Raw genomic sequence first — 23,437 nt, 5'->3', positions numbered from 1 at the left:
GAGCCTCTGTACTGCCATATATCAAATTCCTTGGCCCTCCCCTCCACCTTTTTCAAGAATTGAATCTGGAACAGGCAGGCACCTTTCTGCACACCTTTCTGTGCTGCTTTCTTGGCAGGGTTTGAGCTCACGGCCCTCACAGCCAGTCAGTGCTTCCTGGAGCTTGCAGGTCCCAGGTGGTGGTGGTCTTGGCCTAGCAGCAGGTGTTCACAGAATGCCCGGGCGAAGTGGGAGTTGAGTTTAGAGGGAAATATGAGGTAAAGGCAACCCTCAGGAACTAAGCCCAACTCTTCGAATCAGGAATGCACAATGTGCCCAGGGCCCTGTATATGCAGGCCCTCAAGAATTGATTCATCCGCTAAAAACCATTTGAGGAATAGCTGGGGGTTCATTCTAAGCAGTACTTTGTTTCTGACTTCTATTTGTTGGTTGCCAGCTCTGGGTATCCACAGAATATTTCTGTAATGGTGGTTCCTCCCTTTACAGATTAGGAACGGGTCCAGAAGGCAAGGCTAGCTTGCGAGAAGTCCTACAATAAATCATAGCGGGGAGCTAGATCTGAGGTCTGACTTTGTTGGGGGTGGGATTTATTCTATCATGTGTGGGTACTAAGGTGCCCACAAGCTATTTTGGGAAGACTGGTGTGTCAACCTATTAGTGCAATGAACAGGGCAGCTCTGTCCATAGAAGAGTGTACGGGGGCCCAGAGATGGGGGTCAGGTAAGGCTTCATCGAGGTGACTCAAGTGTTGAACCATGAAGGAGAGTTGAAGTTTTACCAAGTGGACTGGAAATGGGGAGGGTGTTCCAGGTTGAGAGCAGCAGGAGCTAGGACAAGGCAGTGTGGAGCCACTTGCTGGTTCTGGGGGTGCTAAGTAGAGAGAACATTGTTCTACACATGCGCACTGTGGGCCCGGGACGAGTCGGCTGCTAAGCAGGACAGGCAGCGGTGGCAAGAACACCTGGCAGGCTGGATAGATGTCCTCAGCGGGCCGCATGTGGCCCGCAGGCTGTAGTTGGAGGACTCCTGCTTGACGTTTCTGAAGATAACAGGGCAGTCATTTCATAGAATGCCCCTTAACTTGGGTTTGTCCAGTCTTCCTCAAGATTAGATTCAGCATTGATCTTTGCCAGGGTGATCACGGAAGTGATGTCTTTTTTATCCCTGCATCCTCTTGGGTAGCACCCGATGTTTATTTGTCTCATCACAGATGATGTTAACGTTGATTACTTGGGTAAGATGGTGCCTGCCAGAATTCTCTACTATGAAGTCCCTTTTTTTTCCTTTGTAATAAGTAAGTTACATGGAGATACTTTAACAGTCCGTAAATATACTGTTCCTTATTCGACTCTCACGTACTAGGTTTAGCATCCATGGCTGTTTCTTGGCTGGATAGCTATACTGGCTGCCAAATGGTAGTTTTCTATTTTCATCATTCCTCCAGCATTTATCAGGTGGCAGTCTACTGTAGGCAAGAGCTTTCCCTTCAGTTTATTTATATCTGGGTGGATTCATGGATCTGTACTTTATTCCGTGGGTTATAATCCATTACCCTTTATTATGATTGCTCAAATTGCTCCATATCTGGTCAGTGGGGGCTCCTCCAAACCAGCTTCTGTGTCCTTTTGACACCCCCCATCATTCTTTGAGCACTTCCTTCACAACACAATGGTCTGGGCAACTTTGTGCTTTTCCTAGAATCGGCTGTTTATTTCTCCAGGGTCCCTTTTAGTAGAGAACAGTGTTTAGAAGCCAAGGTCTCAGCACTAGGTGTGCTGACTGCACTGGGTGTCACTGCTCCTAGGCCCTCTCAGCGGACAGACCTTTGAATCTCTATTTCAGTCACTTTCTCTGTGTCGTTAGGCAGAAGTTCACGCCAATAGTTTCAATTTGGATTCATTATTACAATAGCTTTTCCCCTTTTTGTATTTGTTCCATCAGAGAGAAACCTGGCTCCATCATCCGCAACATATCTACCTGTTTGCCCCCTGCCCGTGCCTTGCACGTGGCCGGTCTCCCGACCTCCTGCCCAGCCCCCCTGCTCTGACGCTATTCTTGCCCAGGCCTCTGTACTGCTCCCCTCAAGGCTGCCCAGTGATTTTTTGTTTTTACTTCGGTAGGAAGAGCGAAGGACGCCACCCTCACTTCTTAACTCCTTCGTCCCAGAATGAGTGCATATCACTCCTGCTAATACTCCTTTGGTGAGAACCTGGCTCCACCTAGAAGCAGGGGGTAGGGTGGGGTGGGAAATGCAATCCCTGCTGGGGCAGATGCTTCTCAGTAACACCCCAACACCACAGAAGAGGAGAATCGCCCTTTATAGATAGCAGGTTGGCTCTGCCAAGCTGGGTGGTGGTTTATTGCTTGCTGCTTTTTGGCTAGCAGGGAACAAAGACTCACTCCTATTACCTAAGTACGGTAGAGTTCACTGTTCACACCCTCCTGGGCAGGTGCCAGAAAGGTCCTTGACCTGGGGAAGTTCTAGGGGTCACGGAGGCCACTAGGTGCTGACTCAGCACCCCTATTGGCTTTGTTACTCTCTTCTGCCGCCTCTGCTCACTGGGGGTCCCTCCTTCCTCATAACTGCAGTGTGCACGTGGCCATCCAGACCTTGTATCTCTAGCTCTTATGATCACATGTACCATGATCGGATTTCCTATAGAAATGTCCAAGGGAGCTAATATCTAATTGGGCCTGTGTTTACGGGACAGGAGCAGAGTGGGGGCCTACAGGGGGGCTGAGAGTAACAAGCAGAGGCCAGGAAGAAAACCAGGGAGGCATAAGACCTAGATCCCCAAGGCAGACACTCGTTAGCCCCTCACCCACATCTGCTTTCTGTTCTTGGGCATTCATTAGACTGCATTTCGTGGCCTCCCACAGTGAGGTGTGTCCATGAGTTCCAACTCATGGAGTGAGAGCAGAAGGGAGGTGAAACCCTGCTAGGCCTGCCCTATAAGAACCTTCCACCTGGCCTCCTCAGAGCAATTGCCCCCCACCCTGGTAGGAACGGAGGCGACCCTAAAAGAGACCTTAGAAACCCTGTGTTGAAGATGGCAGAGCCTGTTAGCCTGCTTCCTGGATGACTAGGTACAGGGGGACAGCCTCAGTAACCAGTCCCCTGGCCTGGAACTGATATTCTAGCAAGAAATGCACCTCTGTTGTATTTGAGCCATTCCATTTTGGGGTCTATTGGCCACAGCAGCAGAACTTACCCTCACTAACACAGTCTTTCCGTAGGTGGGAGCACTATACAAATCCACATGTTGGGGGAGAGAAGAAGAAACTGTCCTTTGCAGCTTACAAATGTGGCTGGAACCCATATGGAAAAGGAGAACATTTACCAGGCTCTTCAGAGTCGAGGGTTGCCACTTCTCAAGCGGGGACACTGCCTCTGTTTCCCTGGGCTCCTGAGCTGACCTCAGTGCGCTGGAGTTCCTTAAGCCCTGGGAGGCGGCAGTAAAAGCCACTTGTTGCCTGTCAGGGAATGTCCTCAGACCTGGCTGAGCTCATTAGGCCTGAGAGCCAGCAACTCTTCCTCCTGTAAATTCTGTAATGTTGGACAATCTGCCTGCTGTCCCCACTTACCCAAGTTCGACGGAATGGACTTGCCAATGTCTCGGCATCCCAACCTACTACCTCTGGCACCTGGAAGTTCAAAGACAAAAGCCTTTTGATAGGCAGCAAGCCCTGATTTTCAGTTCCAAAGCTATCGGTGGTACCGCTGGGTGGGAAGAGGGCAGTGATGTGCCCTCAGCTGCCTGGGAAAGGGCACAAGAGGGGTTGCATAAGATCCTGTCCCCTCTCCTGGATTGAGGTGTCTTCTGGTTGCTAAGAATGTGTTGAGTGACAATCAGAAAGCTTTCTTGATTTTCGTAGTTTGAGACAGATTCTTAGAGATGGGCCACACCAGCCCTGCCATGCCATGCCTGAGCTCAGTGCTGGCCACCCCACACCTCTGTCTCCTCCCTTCCAGCTTTATCTCTGTACTGAGCTTTTTTTGGAGTCCTTCCCTTGCACCCGGCCAGGTCCTACACAAAGCCTGCCTTCACCTTCCCAAGCCCCAGAGCTGTCTCCCTGCCCTGGGCATGAGGTAGCCTCTCCATTCACCTCTCTAAGTCACATGTTACTGGGCACATGCCCAGTAAATGTCCCATGTTTGCTTGACACCACAGTGGAGACTCTCTGCTTTGCCTGCAGTGACCTCTGGCTCCCTTAGGGAGGATGGCCACTGAGGGATTTCCTGGCGGTAGGGTCATGGTTCAGACCTCCATTCAAGGCCCAGCTCCTCTGCTGAGTCACTAGCTGAGTGTTTGTCTAAGCTTCTTAGTTTCCTAAGAAGCCTCAATTTTCCTCACCTGCGAAATGGGGTAATAAAATTTACCTTGCAGGACCTTTGTAAAAAATAAACTTGAGAAGGCATCCAAAGCACTTTTTTTTTTTTTTTTTTTTTTTGAGACAGAGTCTCACTTTGTTGTCCAGGCTAGAGTGAGTGCCGTGGCGTCAGCCTAGCTCACAGCAACCTCAAACTCCTGGGCTCGAGTGATCCTTCTGCCTCAGCCTCCCGGGTAGCTGGGACTACAGGCATGTGCCACCATGCCCGGCTAACTTTTTATATATATATCAGTTGGCCAATTAATTTCTTTCTATTTATAGTAGAGACGGGGTCTCGCTCTTGCTCAGGCTGGTTTTGAACTCCTGACCTTGAGCAATCCGCCCGCCTCAGCCTCCCAAGAGCTAGGATTACAGGCGTGAGCCACAGCGCCCGGCCTGGTAGGATTATTGCATCAGAAATGAATCATTGTGGCCCAGGCATGGTGGCTCACGCCTATAATCCCAGAACTCTGGGAGGCTGAGGTGGGAGGATCGCCAGAGTTTAGGAGTTTGAGACCAGCCTGACTGAGCAAGAGTGAGACCCCGTCTCTACTATAAATAGAAAAAATTAGCCAACTAAAAATATTGGAAAAAAATTAGCCGGCGACATGGCACATGCCTGTAGTCCCAGCTACTCTGGACACTAGGGCAGGAGGATTGCTTGAGCCCAGGAGTTTGAGGTTGCTGTGAGATAGGCTGACTCCACGGCACTCTAGCCCTGGCAACAAAGCAAGATTCTGTCTCAAAGAAAGCAAGAAAAATGAATCATTCTGGTTGCTTTGGGCAAACTAATCTGCAACATAAAATATTTTACCGAATTAGCTCGATCCTCATAGCTTGCAATGCACTGACTTCCAGATCATTGTCTTGCCTCTCGGTCTTTCTTTGTACACCCAGAGCACACTTCCTTCCTCTTCGCCCAGAGCTAACTCTAATCCTTGGAGAGAGGTCTTGCCACTCTTTCGCCCCCGATCTTTCTTACTGCAGTTGGTGATACAAGGTTTTTCGTATTTTTTTTCCGGTGGTGTTAACATCTGTCTTTTCCCAGACTGTCGCCTCCACAAGAGCAGAAACCGTGTCCGTTTTCTTCTCCATTTGATACCCCGAGCGCCAAGCACACTGCCCGGCATGAAGTAGGTGCTCAGCCGGGTTTGAGGACTTTTAATATCATGTCCGCGCGTGAAAGGAGGCTGGCGACGCGCCCACGGTGGCGCAGCCAGTGTGCGGGGAGCCGCGCGCGCAAGCCTCGGCGGCAGGAAAGGTGTCTCCCAAAAAGTCGGGCGGACACTTGGAGCTGAGTGGCTCCGGCGAGGCTGGGGCGTGGCGGCTGGCAGGCGCGGAGAGGCGACATTCGGCCCCCGGAGGCATTTGGCCTTTAAGGTCCGGGGCAGTTCGCTCGCGGACAAGGTCATCCCGCGGGCGGCTCGGGACCAGCCCCGCGCCCCCGGCTGGCGGCTGCAGCTCCCCGGGGGGCGCCGGGCGCGTGGCCGCCGGTTGGGGGCGGTTCCGGCGCTGAGTCACGCCCGCCGGGGAGCGCCTGGGGCCGGGCCGCTCCGGAAGACGCCGGCCGAGCCGGGGCTGGAGCGGCCGCGCGGCGGGCAGGTGAGGTTGCGCTCTGCGCGGCTGCCGAGGCCCCGGCGGGACAGGGGCCGGGCAGGGCGGGCAGGGCGGGCGCGCGGACCAGGGCCCGGCGGACGCCGCGGGAGGTCGGAGCGTGGAGCTGTGGCGTTGGGAGCGGCGGGCGGTCGCCCCGGATGCGCGGCTCCGGCCTGCACCGCCCCTGTGTACTCGGGCGCCGCGGGCGGCGAGACTCTCCACCCTCCCCGTCGGCCCCTAAATCCCTGCTAAGTCTTCCCGGGAAAGATGGGCTCTGGCGGGGCAGAGCAAGCGGGACGGAGGGAACGGGCGGGCGGGGTAACTCCGAGCTTGGGAGGCTGCGAGCGGGAGAGGCTGCCGAGCTGCGGAGTGAAGCCGGTATCAGAGGGCAGGGGGAAAACCCAGGTCTCTAAGAGGAAAGGCACTGGGATTACCCGGGGGCCCATAGACTTGGGGGTGCACAAGGAGGCCCGCTTCTCCCCTCCCTGAAGCCCGAGGTCGCAGGGGTGGCTGAAGTAGCTGTGAATGGACCCCTGAAATCAGCCAGGAACTGAATTAGTGGGTGGTGTTGGGCTTTCCTTCCCACTCAGCACACCCCTGCCCTTTCCTCCAGCAAGTCTCTATGACCCTAGGAGCCAAGGTGAGGGTGGGGAGGGTAAGGTCGCTTGGGAGCTGATGGTCCCGCGGGAGGACAGGCGCAGGGCAGAGGGTCAGACATAGTTTGGGAAGGGACTTCCAGGTTTCCAGGCTCCACAGGTGTGACAAAGGCCCGTGTGAGGTTCTAGTGTGTCGCACGCACTGGGGAGCCCCAAGCTCTCAGAGCCCACCTGTCTTCACCCTGGCATGAGAGAGGAGCTCTCCAAGGAGCACTGCGTGGAATCACAGATCCAGAGCACCTCCATTTCACCCAGGTGGACGCTGAGCCCCAGCCAGGGTGGGGCCTTGCTCAGGACTACCCAGCCGGAAAGCGATGGAGCCGGGCAGTCGGGTGTGCTCCAGGGCCAGCCTGGCCTTTGTCTGGTGGTGAAATGAAGGCAGGGTCCAGGTGCAGGTGGTGAGCAGACGTGGGGGTGTTAAGGGGCCCACAAAGTAACTGGCTCTGAGGAGGACCGCCGAGTTGCTTGGCCTCGGTTTTCAGTACAGGTGACACCCAAATGAACCTGTCAGCCCAAAGCTGCCCTCTCCTGGGGCAGCAAAGGAGACTGCTACCTCTTCAGACTTTGAGTCCCTTTCAAAAATTGGTCTTTTTTGGATTACATTCAGTGTGTGTGTTCCCCGGGGGGCCAGCCATGGAGTGTCCAGGGAGCGGGGCCACCTGCCCCTCTCCCTCCCCCTGGTGGAGGGGGGACATTCGTCCTGCTTTTTTTTTTTTCAGACAAGGTCTTGCTCTGTCACCCTGGATAGAGTGCAGTGGTGTCATCATAGCTCACTGCAACCTCAAACTCATGGAGCTCAAGCGATCCTCCTGCCTCAGCCTCCTAGTAGCTGGGACTACAGGCATGCACCACGATGTCTGGCTTTTTCTATTTTTTTTTTTTTTTTTTTGTAGAGATGGGGTCTTGCTGTTGCTCACGCTGGTCTTGAACTCCTGACATCCAGCGATCCTCCCGCCTCAGCCTCCCAGAGTGCTAGGATTAGAGGCATTTACAGGCATGAGCCACCGTGCTCGGCCTCTGTGTGCTTTGAGTCACGATTTAGTGTCCTTCTGATCCCAGACGGCCACTCTGAAAACATGGCTCTGCAGAGGGCTGGTGTTGAAATCTGCCCTCTTTGCAAGCCGTGGAGACTCAGAAAGCTGCATGCTTTGGAATCTTTATGAAGCAACACTGGGGCGACATGCTTGCTTTAATCAGAGCCCGAAAGGTTTCTGCTGTGTGCCTTCTGAGGCTTGAACTCTCAACAGCTTTGGCATGGATGTAACTTACTCTTATTTCAGTAAATTCCTAAAGGCCCCTTACTGTTAAAGAAGAATCCCCTGGGATCAGTGGGATCAGGCTGGTGTCCTTGTCAGAGAAAACAGGGTTGACTGAGCAAATTGACGGGTGTAAACCAGACGGTGTGTGTTGGGGCAGGGGGCAAAAGTAAAATGACTTAGGAGTTGCTGGACAATCAGGGTTCGTTCTGTTCTCGTGGGCCTTCTATTCAGCTGACATTCCTAGATGTGGGCCGATGTATTAAGATTCTCTGTGCTTCCTCCCTGGGCTGTGATGTTCAGTTTAAAATTAAATGGTAGGTTTGGCAGTTCCTCAAAAAGTTAAACCTAGTGTTACTATATGACCAGGAAATTCCATTCCTAGATATATAACTAAAAAGAATTGAAAACATGTGTTCACACAACAATCTGTACACAGATGTTCATAGCAGCATTATTCACAATCGCCAAAAAGTGGAATCAACCCAGATGTTCAGCAGCTGATGAATGGATAGAGCAAATGTGGTGTGTTTGTACTATGGAATTTACTCAGCCATACCAAGGAATGAAATACTGATGCATGCTACAGCACGGATGAACCTTGCCAACATTGTGTTAAGTGAAAGCCAGACACAAAAGGCCACATGTTGTATAATTCCATTTACACAAACTGGCTAGAATAGGCACATCCGTAGCAACAGAGTAGATTAGTAGTTGCCAAAGGCTGGGGTTGGGTGGGGCGAGGGGAGTAACTGCCAATGGGTACAGGGTTCATTTTGGGGGTGACGAAAATGTTCTGGAATTAGATAGTTGCGATGGTCGCGCTACTTAGTGAATATACCAAAACCCACTGAACTTATATTTTAAATGGTAAACTTTATGGGAATTATATTTTTGGTTTTAAAAAAATTCCATGGTGAGAGGCCTGTCCTGTTTTTAAAGCTTTATTATTTGTGCAAAAATGACATTTGTTTGAAAAAGAATTCAAACAATACGAAAACACTCAAGAAAATAAATACATCATCTGTATGACTGCTGTTAGCATTTTGGTTTAGAGAGCAGGTTGGAGCTGTTGAGGATTGAACTTGGGCAAGTTACTGAGCTCTTTCCTGAAACAGGGAGAAAAACCCAGGAAGATAGGGGTGAAAGTGCAACAAATGCTGCCTGTAGTGCTCATTACGTGTGTGTGTGTATGTGTGTGTACCTAGGTGCACGTGACTTATTGCCCACAAACAGGACTAGGGTCTACATGTAGATCTATTGCCTGACTTTTTCATGGATGGACTTTTCTTGTAAAAACATAACTTACCCTTAAAAAATGGCTGGCTACAGAATATTCCATTGTATGGGTGTATCATAGTTTGTCCTGTGGTCTCCCACGGATGGAGTTTCCAGTGATTGACGGGGTCTCACAGTGAAGTTGTGTTGCCGCCCAACCGGGTTCATATTATGCCCGTCGCCCAATACGCTGAGTCAGCAGGTTTCATGGCCGAGAAAGAGTTTTATTCTGCATAGCGCTAAGTGGGGAGACGGGAGAAATTTCCCAACTGCACTTCCCCGAGAATTTGGGAGACAGAGTTTTTGAAGTCGGTTTGGTGTAGGCAATTGGATCTGTTAATTGGCTAGGTTTGGGGTGGAACCATATAGGGTTGTAAACATTGTCTTCTTTGCTGATCAGGTTCTAGGGTGGGGGTCACAAGACCAGTTGAGTCAGTTCCTTGGGCCGCTGGTCTGCGGGACTTGAGGATATCTCAGAGACTACCCTTAGGTTTTAGAAAGGTGGTGTTATCTACGGAGAAAGCTGAGAATCTTTATGACCACCAGCTGTGTGGCTCGGAGTGGCAGTTACAGAGAAGCAAACAGGGGGACAGTGGCTAATTATTATTATTTTTAGATAGGCCCTTACCATAGCTCGCCTTGTAGTTCACCTTTTTATTAATTTGCGAGGGCGGTTGCAGTAGTTTGTCAGCACGGCTGCTGTGTTAGAACATGTGCTGGAGCACCCATTAATGCCTTACCTGCAGGTTCAGCCCCGCCGGGGCGTGTGGCTGGAAGTGCAGGTCCGTGCTTAGGTGTAGGTGTCTCCTGGTGTAGGTGTCCGGCAGAGCGCGTCATGGCCCAGCAAAGGGGAATCTGCTGTCCTCGGGGACCTGGCAAGAATCGACAGTGGCAGCACCAAGCAGAGTCAGCCTGCCCAGGGTGTGGGGCAAGGGGCTGCTGAGGAGGAAGGGGGACTGGCCAGAGAGTCCCTGGCCTCCCCGTTCTGCTTATTTGTTTGGTGTCAGAGGTCAGCGGAGGAGAGAGAAGAGCAGGTTGCAGGAGCGGCCTCGGGCCCAGTGCAGTGTGACAGCGCCTCCCCTCCCTGGCCCTGCCCTGGTGCCCCTCTCGGGCTTAGGTGTGCCCTCCGGCCCCAGACCCCCATGGTGCAGCGTGCCTGCAGAGGCCAGGGTTTGCCCTCTGGGGAAGCAGGTTGATGATCCTCAGGACTGAGGAGTGGTCAGGGGCTCAGCTCCTGTGGCCAATTCACTGCCCTTTAGGCCTGCCCTGGGGCTGCCGGGGCTCATATGTCCACATGGTTGTTAAAGCTGCCCTGGTGTGACAGGCTGTCTGTGCTGGGCCCTGCCGTCTGCACTCCTGGCCTCCCTACCTTTCTGTCGCAGTGCCCTGAACTTCTCCTACCCCCACTCCCTTCCTGCTGCTGGGCCTCTGGCCTAAGTTGTCCCTCTGCCGGGAAGGCTCCTGACCTCGGCTCTTTTTCAGGACTCTAGTGTCTCCTCCTTGAGTGTCCCTGAGTGGTGCAATGTGACCTGACCCACAGTGGACCCCCTGCCCCAGCAAGCTATGTAGGCCCTCTCGGGACCTGCGCATAGCCAGCCTGAAAGTGGGGCTTTCTGGGTGTTTACTTGACCTCATCTCTAGCTGCCAGTCCCAAGGGCAGGGCCCAGCACAGAGGGGTTCATGCGGGACAGGGCAGGTGATACACAGCCTGCCTCAGTGCTTCCTACCTTCCTGGGCCCTGAGCCCCTGGTGTCCACTCCTGCCTCTGGCTGGGCCCCAGGAGACGGTCTCCTTCTGGCCCAGTTGGCAGATTCAGCCTGACGCGCACTCAGGGATCAGCTCTGGACAGCCCTTCTGAGGGCCTGGGGCACTGAATGAAGGTGGCCCTGCCTGCTGGGGCACTTGTCCTGGGTCCCAGCCCTGCCTCCTGTAAAACGGAGTGTCCAAGCCTCAGTGCATCGGGGACCGTTCGGCCAACGAGAAACGACGTTAAGTTCCCTCCAGTCCTTTACACGTGGCTTGCGTTTGCGGTTCCCCACGAATGTGCACCCCGTTTCTCGTTACAGTCCAACCTGCCCAGCTCCACGCGGGATTTGTGTTATGATCCTTGTCCTGTGACTTTGCAAGCGCGGCCTTCTTAAGGGCAGGGACCACATCTGCCTGTCTGACCACCGGATCCACAGCGCAGAGCGTGTCAGAGAGCAGGAGCTGAGTACGTGTTTGTTGTTGGGTGAACATTACTCCCCTCTTCAAAAGTCCTTGATGAAATATAGTGAGTAAAAAAGAAATACAGAAGTTTAACGTGTGCACAAAGCAATGACTGAAGTAGTCATGGTTAAGTGTCTCTGGAAGGACTCCTACAAACCTGGCGACAGTGGATGCCCTGGAGAAGGGAACTGGGTGGGTGGGGGATGGGGTGGAAGCGGGATAGTCCTTGTTCCTTCTGAATTTAATTCTAATTTTGCAGAATTGGAATTTCATTAATAAAAGGTTTACTTGATTTGAAAAGGCCAGTTGGTGGCACCGGAGGCCTTTGGCTGTGGGTGCCCCTGCCCTCCCTGCCCCTGACTGTGGTGTGCTCTCCTCTCCCGCCCTGGCAGCGCCTGGTTCGAGATGGGGTCCCAGGTCTCGGTGGAGTCGGGAGCTCTGCACGTGGTCATTGTGGGCGGGGGCTTCGGCGGGATCGCGGCCGCCAGCCAGCTGCAGGCGCTGAACGTCCCCTTCATGCTGGTGGACATGAAGGACTCCTTCCACCACAACGTGGCAGCCCTCCGGGCCTCTGTGGAGAGCGGTAACTTGCGGCTGTCCGGGGCATGATTTCGGGGCTGGGGTGCTTTTCTCCACTTAGGGCAAGGCGCCTGCATCCCACCATTAGACAAGTTCCGGAGACCCTCAAGGTCACTGGTCTTAAGCAGCTACCATAGTGAGACCCCGAAGTTAGAGCTTGAGCTTCTTGGAGGGGCTGAGGCCCAGGTGGGCCCTGCGGAGGGTAGTGGGTACCCCAGGGGTACCTGCCGGCCCAGCTCTTTGGCCAAGGACGCCCCTGTTGGTGCGCAGCTCAGGAAGGGTTCTGACTTCCTCTGGCTTCCTGTGGGCAGCCTGGTTCCACGCTGTGACCTCTTCTATGTCCGTTCCCCAGGGTTTGCCAGAAAGACATTCATTTCCTACTCAGTGACCTTCAAGGACAACTTCCGGCAGGGCCTGGTGGTCGGCATAGACGTGAAGAATCAGACGGTGCTGCTGCAGGGCGGGGAGGTGAGTGCTGGGCAGGGGTGACCCGCCGTGATCTGGCTCTGGAGGGCCTGGCAGGTCTCCCCAGGGGTCAAGAGAGCTGTCCCTGTGACCCCAAAGCCCCACCTGGTGCTGGGCAGACAGCAGATTCCTCATAAACAAAAGGCTGGACCATAGCAACCACAAGGACACGGTGGCAGATACTTCTTGCGTCTTTCCTGTATGCCAGGCACCGTCTTCAGCCTTTACGTGAATCTCATTTAATGTTCACAGTGCCTCTAGGAGGTAGGCGCCCTAACCGCCTTTTACAGAGAGGCTACAGGGCAAACTGTGTATCCCCGACCCTGTGTGTGTAGCTTGGTGCCTCTACTGCCTGCAATGACTTGAGCTCCAGCAGTGAGCTGCCACCACCCCAGATGGGTGTCACCTCCAGCCCAGCCCCTGGCTGGTATCCCAAGCTAAGGGGGGATTGAAAAAGCAGAGACACGTTCTTATCCTCAATGAGTCTGTGACTTGGTGTGAGTCAGTCCTCCTTGAATTAATTTTAGGACTGGAGAATTTCCTTGTTGAAAAAATTCCTGGGTATCTCCTAGTCCTGCAGTTTCGGGTCATGCTTTTCAGAGCCCTGGAAGGGTCCGTGGGGGCCTCTCGGGGGTCCAGGTGGGAAGAGGGGGTGAGTGGAGTCAGACTCTCCGGCCCCTCCCATTGGAGCAGCTTTGTTTTTGTCAACGGTATGTATTTAGGCTCCACACAAGATTTCCTTTTCTTTCTTTTGTTTTTTTGGTGAGGGTAGGAGAAGGGTTCTTCCAAAATACCCAGGAGGTTCCTAACTAATTGCACATAGGAAGCTGGAATCCTGCGTATGCCCACAAACCGCCCTTTCCCGCCCAGCACCTGCTGTGGGGCTCGCTCCTCCCTCTCCCTGCGGGGGGCTCTGTTGCTCAGGTGTTGTCCAGGCAGGAGGTCACATCTCTTCCTTAGGTATAATGTTTCCCTGGGTTCTAGTGCCCTCGCTTGGCCTGACCGGTGCGGCGATTCTGCCTCCCTCAAAAGAGGGCTGCTCGGTGTGCCCAGAGCGGCTTCCTCACCTGGTGCTCCTTGGTCGGCGGGGCCCCCAGTAGGATGCAGCGGCCCAGGCCGCCCCTGGTCTGCCCTCATCTGCCTTCCTCTTGTCCCTCCCACCCAGGCCCTGCCCTTCTCACATCTCATCCTGGCCACGGGCAGCACCGGGCCCTTCCCGGGCAAGTTCAATAAGGTGTCCAGCCAGCAGGCCGCCATCCAAGCCTACGAGGACATGGTGAAGCAGGTGAGCTGCGTGCCGAGGTGTGGGGCAGCAGGGCCAGGTGGGTGGACAGCCGGGAGGCTGCCGGGGATGCAGCTGGGAGACCACGGAGGGGAGAGGTGGCTTCAGAGCTGCGGGCTGCAGCCGTAGAGCTGGAGAGTCACTAGGAGGAGACTTTTCCTGGGAGGAGACTTTGGACCTGCCCCTGAAGCCTGAACGTGAGCACCTGCTCATGTTGCGCTTGGTGCGTCCTCGGCTGGTCTGTCTCGGGGCTTTTCCTGTTCCTGTCCCTCCCGTTCACACAGGGCTCTGTTTTGTAGAGCAGGCTTAGATCCGCGGTCTCGGTCGTCACAGCAGTCCTGCGGGGTGGGTAGGAGGAAGCTGGTTTGGACCCCAAAGTTGGAAAGTATTCTCTGCCCTTCTTTGGCCAAGGAAGCCACACGGAGGGCTGCGCTGCCAGGCAGGGGTGGGTGTGTCTCACGTGTCCCTCTTCTCCAGGTCCAGCGCTCAAGGTTCATCGTGGTGGTGGGAGGAGGCTCCGCAGGAGTGGAGATGGCAGCAGAGATCAAAACCGAATACCCTGAGAAAGAGGTGGGGCAGGCTGCCTTGATTTTGCACTCTAAGTGGTCGGCTTCTTTTCAGCATTCAATTTGCTCAGGGGCTGGGAGGCTGGAGCTCCACTCATTAAACTGGGAGTGTGCGTTTCCCATTTGGTGCCAAGGTGCCATTGTGCTGCTCTGGGTGTGTCCTCATTCAGTGAGAGGTCCTGCCCTCTGCTCCAACCAGGAGGATCAAGCCCAGGGGAGATGCCTTGCAAAAGCTGAACTTCTTTGTCTCCTGCAGAATTCAGGCCTTGTGATATAACTGTAGCTTTGATTGCCTCTTCTTGCCATTGCAGGCTTGGACAAAGTGGGGGTGGGGGCGGTGGGGGGTGCAGCCCCTTGACTGCCCAGGCTAGGGAATGAGCGGTGTGGGGGTGACAGGAAACTTGCCCTTCCCCGGAAAGTTCACTGAAAGATCAACTCACAATTAAGGCAGATTAATAAGAGGAAGAGATTTTTTTACTGTGCTCACGGGGAGACTCACAGTGACTACCCAGTACCCCAGTGGGATCCAGATATTTTTATACCTGTTTTTTTAGAGGGGAGTGGCAGATGAGGGGTATAGGTAATTCTGTTTAGGGGCAATAAATGGTTGCTAGGGAGCATAAATGGCTACTTGGAGAATGAATGGATGGGGAAAAACAGATTGGCTTGTAAATTAACCTGAGAGACTTGTTTGAAATGATTCGGGCCAGATCTGGTTGTATTCTTTTTGTTTGTTTTGTTTTTGAGACACAGTCTCACTTTGTTGCCCGGGCTAGAGTGAGTGCCGTGGCGTCAGCCTAGCTCACAGCAACCTCAAACTCCTGGGCTCGAGCAACCCTTCTGCCTCAGCCTCCCGAGTAGCTGGGACTACAGGCATGCGCCACCATGCCTGGCTAACTTTTTCTATATATATCAGTTGGCAAATTAATTTCTTTCTATTTATAGTAGAGACGGGGTCTCGCTCTTGCTCAGGCTGGTTTCGAACTCCTGACCTCGAGCAATCCACCTGCCTCAGCCTCCCAGAGTGCTAGGATTACAGGCGTGAGCCACCACCTCGCCCGGCCTCTGGTTGTATTCTTGATTTGCTTTCCTGCAATATAGTGACATAACAGGGAGGGGAAGTCCATGGTTCTTTTGACAGGTCAGTGGGGTTCATGCAGATAGAGGAACGCCCTTTCCAATGCCTTTTGATCTTGAAGAGCTTTTAATTCAAAATATTCTTTATACCAAGGAGTCATATTTTGGGGTGAAATTTCCTGAGCTCCTTCGGCGGCCAGCACTGCCTTTTGCCCATGGGTGTGTGCATGTGACCAGCCTGCCCGTTGCCCGCCAGCGCTCCAGCCACAGAGAGCCTGCCTAGCAGCCTAGGGAGGATGAGGAGACCCTGGCATGTGGGCTTGGCAGCGGCTGAGTGACGATCGTAATGACGGGTGCTCCAGGCAAGGGCTTGCTTGCGGCTCATGCCAGACTGGCTTCTGAGAGCAGCCCGAGCCTGTGGATGGTTCTTTTTTCCCTAGGGCAAGGCAGGTTGGTTTTGAAAAGAAAGATCAATACGGGCTAATTTAATTATGGGGCTGTTCTCTGACGGATTGTTGGAAATTGTTATGAGTGATTGATATAGTTAAAGTTTATTCATTTGATTTATGAGGGGTGTGGAGGGAAAAAGCAAACTCTCCTTCTCTGTACTCACACTCAACACTTCTGTGACGAGACGTGCGGGGTTTTTTTCCCCCTCCACTGACCAATTCTTTGACACTGTCTGGGTGTCCTATAATTGGATTCAATTCGGTTCAGTTCACTTCCATGCTGACACTACCTGGAGTTAGCGCAGACCCCACAAGACTGCCCCACTCAGACCCGAGTTGCCAGTTGTGGGTCCCAGCTTACCCACGCTTCTGTCCCACTCGGCACAAATGGGATGTTCCCAGGACCTCTCCGCGGGCGTGATGATGGGCTAGACCGGCTCGCAGAGCCCAGGTTACTTGTGAATGCTGAATTACTACAAAGGATGTTTTAAAGGCTACAAATAAACAGGCAGACGAACAGGTACGTAGGGCAAGGGGTGGAGGGGTCCTGAGCACAGGAGCTCCTGTCCCTATGGAGTTGGGGTGTACTACCGTTGGGGCAGATGGCACGTTCACCAACCGGGAAGCTCTCTGGACCCCGTGCTGTAGGGATCTTTATGGAGGCATGACTGATCCTTCGCTCAGTCTCCAGCCCCTCTCCCCTCCCTGGAGGATGGGGTAGGGCTGAGAGTTCCGGGCTTGCAACCATGGCCTGGTCTTGCTGGTGACCAGCCCCCATCCGGGAGCCCACCATGGGTCACCTCATTAGAACAAAAGCTGCTCCTCTTACCCAGGAAATTCCAAGGTCTTAGGAGCTCTGTGTCAGGAACCAGCATCAAAGACCAAAGACTAGAACAAATGATTTCTCCTGGCACCCCTTTTTACGAGAGTTTTAAGAGCTCTGTGTCAGGAAGTGGGGGCAGAAACCAGTATGTACACTTTTTGTTTCTTATTTCACAGGGGTAAGACCAGTCAGACGTAGTAAATTAGTTCAAGTAACTCAATAGAATGCCCATATGTGTATGATTAGTACACAAATAAGAGTAGTAGCAGCCACCTTTTATTAAGGACTTAATATGTGCTGAGTTACATGCTTTATACATATTTTCCTGTTCATCAGTACAAAATTTCTGTGAGTGGGACCATTGTGCCCATTTTAGTGAGCCTCCAGGAGGTGTCCGAGTGAGGAGCAGAGATGAGATTTCAACCCAGGCAGTCGGATTCCAGAGTCCAAGCTTTGAACATGATTGAAGGCTGCCTCCTGCTTCCTTGTCCGGGACAACAAGTAGACATGCCTGGAGGAGCGCTAATTTTAGAACCAGCTTCAATGTTGGCGTCAGCCTGATTTGCAGTTGGAATGTCAAATGGTTTATGTAGATTATATAATTGTCAGTGCCCAAGGATGCTTGAAAATAATTTTCCAGGTGGCCCTAGGGGAGGTACAGCTTGTGGTGCACTGGCACCGTGGTGGTCCCCTGGCGCAGGGCAGCAGGGCAGTGCTGCAGGAGTGCTAGACTAGGACACATGGGCGAAATCCCAGCTCGCAGCTGACTGGTTCCAGCATTGGACAAATTACTTCTCTGGGGCCTCAGTCTCCTCATCTGTGACCTGGAGGCAGGGGAGGACATGGATGTTGATGTGAGTCCGAGACTCAGGGGCCCCTTCTCAGGCCCTGTGTGGTCATTTCGTCCCCAGGTCACTCTCATCCACTCCCAAGTACCCCTGGCTGACAAGGAGCTCCTGCCCTGCGTCCAGCAGGAAGTGAAGGAGATCCTCCTCCGGAAGGGCGTGCAGCTGCTGCTGAGTACGTGCAACCTCGCCTCCCTCCCCGCCCCTCCTGGCTGGTGAGATGTGGCTCAGGGGCTTGGTCACTGCCTCCAGCTGGAGAGGGCCACAGCCCCCCCAGCCTCTCTCTCTTCCACCGTATCCTGGGGTTGAGCATGAAGCACCTAAGAACAGCCACGGACATCAAAGCCCACGTGGGCCTTGTCCCTCGGGAAGTCGTGTCTGTTGCCGGGCAGGGCAGCAGCTCTGGTACTTAGGGGATTTCTTGCCATGTCTTGGAGGCAGAAGTATCCTGGCCGTTGCTTTGGACACAGTGCAGATTGTGAGATGCCTACTTGCTGAATGATTTTTTTTTTTAAGTGCATCTAAAGGATTTGCCCTGAATTGTGATGTCTCTGTGGTAGAGGGAGCAGGTTCGTTGGTTTCTATTTTGAGAGTGGTGAGGAATATGGAGTTCCCTCCAGAGTAGGAGGGATGTGAACCACCCAGCACTTTAGAGAGGGGGGCTCTAACTCCATACGGTACTGCACTGGGCCTCGACCTCCTCCTTTTTTGCAGGGGTTGGGGGTGAGGCATCTGTTCCACTGAAGTCCCTCGTGTCTGTCACAGCCTCCTTTTGGTAACTGGTTGTAGAGCACTGTCACCACTTTACTTTCAGACAATGAACGTAGTGAGCTGGCTTCTCTGACGTCCTGGCTTTTCCCTTTGTCTGTGGTGTGCTTGGGTGTCTTGTCCTGCCTGGTTGGGATGGCGTAGCTGACATTCAAAGAGGCATGTCTGAGGTCTTCCGTTAAATAGCTTTTCCTAGAACTGCTTAGGAAACTCAGCCTCACTTCCCTCGAGTGGCCTCTTGGAACTTTCCTCCAGTTGGATCCCTCAGGGCCAGGCATCCCGATTGGCTTCTCGGGGCAGTAGAGTGGACTGAGGGAGGGGCATGGAGTGGCATAACGGCCCAGTGGGGCCACGGCGGTCCAGGCCTTCCCCGGGGCCAGCCTTGGCTTGGGTCCCTGCCTGGATGGGGTGTGGGGGCCCTGCCTGCCTCCTGGTCATGGAAGCTCTTCGACAGGCGAGCGCGTGAGCAACCTGGAGGAGCTGCCCCTCAACGAGTACCGAGAATACATCAAAGTGCAGACAGACAAGGGCACGGAGGTGGCCACCAACCTGGTGATTCTCTGCAACGGCATCAAGATCAACAGCTCTGCCTACCGCAGCGCGTTTGGTAAGCGGGTGGCCGAGCTGTGGCCTCTGCCCCGGGTGCCTCCTTCGCACTCTCTGAGAACGCCCAAAGCCCTTGCCCCCAGGAATCAGCACCTCCCTGCCTTCCCCTTTCTCCCCAACATATCAAACTTTAAATTCAGGGCAGGCAGAGCTTTCCTCATCTGTGATGACGACTTCTGCCCTCTGGTGGTAAGAGATGGGAACAGGTTTCAGAGAGGTGAGAAAGACCCATTTTCTGTTCCTTCCTTCCTACATGGATGTGGAGGAGATTTGGGGTCAGTCCTTTCTTTGCTCACAGGTGTGCTGCTCTCCCCAAACCCAGATCCAAACATCTGGCCACCTGAGCTTGGAATGATCCTTCGGGGAGTGGAAGCAATGATGTGGCCTCGTTTCCTAAAGCTCAGTGTTTGACTGTGTAGCTAACTGGACGTTGGGCGGGGAACTGACGTGCGTTTGAGCTCCGTGAGTGAGCGGGAGACTCAGTAGCCAGGCCCTGTGGTTGCTTCGTGTCCTCAGGTCTCCATCATTTTCTCCCAAGTATCCTTTCCTGATAAGGAGTTCCTGCCTTGTGTCCAGCAGGAGGTAATGATCCAATCTCAGAAGAAGGCAGCCTGTCCAGACCGAGTGTAGGCACGGGACTGAGGGCCTCTAATGGACAGAGATCCCAGAATTTAACATCTAAGGGTCTTCATAGTATATTTTCAAAGATAAGTTATTTTAAGCCCTTTTTAAAAAAGCAAGCAGTTTATCATATTTAAAAAAATCATAGGCCAGGCGAGGTGGCTCACGCCTATAATCCTAGCACTCTGGGAGGTTGAGGTGGGAGGATCGCTTGAGCCCAGGAGTTGGAGGTTGCAGTGACCTATGATGACACCGCCGAAGTCTACCCAGGGTGACAGAGCTGGACTCTGTCTCAAAAAAAAAAAAAAAAAAATTCATATCTTGTATTTTCTGTTTGCTTAGCATAAAAAGAAAAACAAAAAGAAACTTATCTGTGTTCAGAAGTAAATTTAAGACTTGGCTAATCATTGTGACTTAGAAAGAGTTATGTGCATTTCTAAAGGGAGGCTCGCTGGTGTTTCGACCCGTTGCCACCCTGGAATCAGCAACCTTGTCTTTGCAGGAAGAGACTGAGGTGGGGACTTGAGGCAGGAATGAATTAGGCGGGAGGATCGCCGTGTGAGCGCACACCTGGGAGGGTGACCAGCACCTGTTGACCAGCACCTGGAGCTTGTCCTCACCTCCTTCTGGTGGCCGCTTACCACGGCGACTGAGGGTCTTGGTTTTGTGTCATTTCGCCCGGCAGAGAGCAGGCTGGCCAGCAGCGGTGCCCTGCGGGTGAACGAGCACCTGCAGGTGGAGGGCCACAGCAACATCTACGCCATAGGTGACTGTGCGGACGTGCGGGAGCCCAAGATGGCCTATCACGCCGGCCTGCACGCCAACATCGCCGTGGCCAACATCGTCAACTCCACCAAACAGAGGCCCCTCAAGGCCTACAAGCCAGGTAAGGGAAGCCCCAGGGGCTTCGCAGTTTTAAGAGTTTGGGGTTAGACGCTGGAAGCCTTTTGGGGCCATAAGATGCCTGACCACCAGAAGAAACTCTCCACGCTGGTGGCGGCAACACCCTCCTAGGGCTGTTTAAAAGTAAACCAGAGCCTCACCCACCTTTCCTGAAAGCCTTACACGTTTCCTGGCCTGAGCCTGAAGGCCCCGGGCAGGGATTTCGCTCTGGGGTCGCAGGGTCTGCGTGTGTCTCTGCTGTCCCACAGGTGCGCTGACGTTCCTGCTGTCCATGGGGAGAAATGACGGCGTGGGCCAGATCAGTGGCTTCTACGTGGGGCGGCTCATGGTCCGGCTGGCCAAGAGCCGGGACCTGCTGGTGTCCACGAGCTGGAAAACCATGAGGCAGTCTCCGCCCTGACGGGGAGGCGACCACGCAGGTGAACAGGCCGCTTGACAGTGGGCACCCGGCTGGCGAGCGCTGAAGGGCAAAAGCTGTCGTTCTGGATTAAGATGTCAATGATGTACTGACCGGAAATGCGACTTGTGCAAAGCCAAAAGTGGTGGGGGTAGGGCGGGCAGGCAGGGGAGAGAGAGGCATTAAAAAAAAAGGACTCCTCCCTAGAGGATTCTTTCTGGGTTTCAAAGATCTGCTTGCGGTTGTACCGGCCGAACGGCTCACGTGTGCTGGCTGAGTCGTCTTGGGGAGGCCACAGCCAGTCTCTGTGCCCCGGCTCCTCTTGGACGTGTGCACGTGCATGTGTGTGCGTGCATGGGGTGTGGCATCCAGAGCTCTCAGAGAGCCTGGCTCCCGGTGCCTGGCATCTGTCTGTGAGGGCAGGAAGGAGCCTCACTGAGAGACCAAAGGAAGGGGGCTGGGGGGGAGGTGGCCCGCACCCCAAACCTTTGCCATCGCGTGGAGGGGGAGCCCGTGCATTTGGCAACCACCAGGTCATTAACAGGAGCCTTATTTTAAATTCCCTAACTTGTGGTTGGTCCTCATGCTCCTCGTGCTTTGTGAACCTTTCTACATTTCCACTTTCAGACCCTAGCTACATACCATAGGTTACATTTAACGGGAGAGGGTTCAACAAAGTTTCTCTCCTGGTTAACCTGCCCTAGCACAGAGTGAGTTTGTACAAAGCCAGCAGGGGTTCGGACTGCAGCCTGGCTGGCAGCTGCTGGAGGTGTGATCCTTTCGGGGGGTACAGAGGCAGTTCAGCAGGTGACACCCCAGCGTATTTCCAGGTTACCATCATGGGCGAATCTGTAAGGAACAAAACTGCAGCTGGTGTTGAGGGGCAGGAATGGGGCTGTGAGGGACTTTGTGGTTTTGTGCTTCTCCTCCCTGGCCAACCCCAGGCTTACCTGTCTGGAGGTAACAATTGCCAGCCATGTGGCAATAACCTCTGCTACTGACTGTTAAGGTACACAAATGACTCTGTTTAGGAGAGATCTTCCAATAGGGAGCAGCCTGTTTGGGCCCACCTAGGTCAGACCCGAGCAGAAGTGGCTGATGAGGTCAGCTGGATAAATTCAGGCCCTGACCTCCTCACCTGCCCCTCCCTGCTCACTATGGTGGTGGCCTCTGGGCACTCAGGCAGAGTCCTTGGGACTCCAGTCTCACTGGAGTTCCCAGCCCATCCCCTATTTGGGCTGAGGCCCAGGGTCTGTTCCGTTGTGTCGCCCAGGCCTGAGTGAGACCCGTGCCTCTCTCCCAGAGGAGGGCTCCTTGCCAGTGGCTTTGTTCAAGGCTTTGTTCCTGTGGGCCGGGGCCACAGGCTCACCCTCCCCGGAAGCAGGACCTGCCGCCTGAGAAACACAGCCCCGGTGTCTGACCCGGAGCCACGTGTGGCAGGACTCTCAGCCTGTTAGTGACAGAACAAGTGGCCTTGTTCTGTTTACTGGTGACATTCTAGATGGATCTACCCACGGGGACACAGTCTTCCAAACTGAGGAAAATGTTGCAATAAAAGCATATCTTGTAAGAAAGATGCTGGATCTTTTATTTTTTCTTTTCCTTTTCTTTTTCTTTAAAAAACAAAACAAAATAAAAAAATGCCCGAAGCAAAAACTTTTTAGGAGTAGTTACAGATTTTACAGGGCTGGGGGTGGGGGCACAAAACGAACGAGAAAAGCACCAGTGAGGTGTCCCCCCCAGTTTTCCCTCCGTCACGGGATACAGACAAACCAGCGAAGCCCGAGTCGCTCTTATGCCGTCTTCCCTTGTAAAAAGGAGGAACAGAAGATCTTAAGAATTTCGAAAGGATTTTTTTTTTTTTTTGTGAGTGTGTGTAAAAGTCAATGCTATAAATCTAAAACGAGGTCTTTTTTTTTTTTTTTTTTTTCCTAAAACAACGGGAAGAAAACCCATGGAAAGAAACCGCTCGTAGAGACCTGCTTGATCATGGACTGAGGCTCTTGAAGGAGAATATGAAATGCAGAGGGCTCCTCCCGGGGGCAGGACCTGCCCTCTCTGTCGCCCTCCACTCCCCTGCCCTGCCCTGCCGTCACCCTTCTTCTCTCCTTTTAAAAAATAAAACCCCCCTCTCGTGACTCCGATCCTCCTGCGATCCCTGCTGGGAAGCGCAGCGGCTACTTGGCGTCCAGCTTGGCCATCTCCTGCACGTAGATGCCGATGCTCTCGCTGTCGAAGAGCAGGAAGTACACGTTCTTCAGCGAGGACGCGCTCGAGTCGTCGAAGTGGGCCGAGATCGCTTTGAGGGTCACCTGGGCTGCGGTCTGTTTGGGAAAGCAGTTTCTGTGCCAAGGCAAAAGAAGAGCTGGCGTCATTTCGGTCCCCGGGAAGGTCGCGTGGTGCCCTTGTTAACACTGCATGGGGCTGGATCGCAGTCGAAGGGACGGCGTGGGAGGGGCAGGCAGGGGGTGTCGTCCCCACTCATAAGTGCCACACTGACTCAGAGAGGTACAGTGATGGTAGCCAAGGTCACAGGGCTGGCAGGGGATGGGTACCCCGTATCTGAATCTGTGTCCCCTGACTCAAGTTGAACTTGGCTTTAAAAGGGCTAGCAAGTCAGCACTGAGAATTCCTGGTCTGCATAAATATAGGTTTTATTAGCTCCCTCAAAGCTAGTTTACATGCTAACCA

At 53.6% G+C, this 23,437-nt stretch overlaps 2 protein-coding genes across 4 annotated transcripts in view; one reads left to right on the top strand and one right to left on the bottom strand.

Moving 5' to 3' along the window:
- The first annotated feature begins 5,727 nt into the window (after positions 1 to 5,727).
- On the top strand, positions 5,728 to 22,884 carry AIFM2 (AIF family member 2, ferroptosis suppressor). 3 transcript variants are annotated; one of them, XR_012922900.1, is made up of 12 exons: positions 5,728 to 5,973; positions 11,224 to 11,369; positions 11,758 to 11,948; positions 12,297 to 12,412; positions 13,575 to 13,694; positions 14,169 to 14,261; positions 17,518 to 17,626; positions 18,674 to 18,826; positions 20,132 to 20,332; positions 20,598 to 20,768; positions 22,248 to 22,312; positions 22,694 to 22,884. XR_012922900.1 is itself a non-coding variant. In XM_012762632.3 (11 exons), the coding sequence occupies exons 3-10, from the start codon at positions 11,771 to 11,773 to the stop codon at positions 20,747 to 20,749; spliced, it is 1,122 nt and encodes a 373-aa protein (XP_012618086.2). In that variant the 5' UTR covers positions 5,729 to 5,973; positions 11,224 to 11,429; positions 11,758 to 11,770; the 3' UTR covers positions 20,750 to 20,768; positions 22,694 to 22,884. The 3 variants fall into 3 exon arrangements, 2 of the variants coding, with proteins under 2 accessions (XP_012618086.2, XP_012618080.2); XM_012762632.3 differs by lacking the exon at positions 22,248 to 22,312 and having other exon boundaries at positions 5,729 to 5,973; positions 11,224 to 11,429; XM_012762626.3 differs by lacking the exon at positions 22,248 to 22,312 and having other exon boundaries at positions 5,730 to 5,973.
- The window catches only part of MACROH2A2 (macroH2A.2 histone), a 47,599-nt gene continuing 46,470 nt past the window's right edge, over positions 22,309 to 23,437 (bottom strand). Inside the window, exon 9 of the mRNA XM_012762633.3 lies at positions 22,309 to 23,089. Within this exon, the coding sequence (XP_012618087.1) occupies positions 22,924 to 23,089 (166 nt within the window). The 3' untranslated portion in view covers positions 22,309 to 22,923. The remainder of the gene's footprint in view (positions 23,090 to 23,437) is intronic.

Source organism: Microcebus murinus, chromosome 14 (assembly GCF_040939455.1).
Source record: "Microcebus murinus isolate Inina chromosome 14, M.murinus_Inina_mat1.0, whole genome shotgun sequence".
NCBI lineage: Eukaryota > Metazoa > Chordata > Mammalia > Primates > Cheirogaleidae > Microcebus > Microcebus murinus.
The sequence above is the reverse complement of the archived record's forward strand: the minus strand, read 5'-3'. Positions and strand labels throughout refer to the sequence as shown.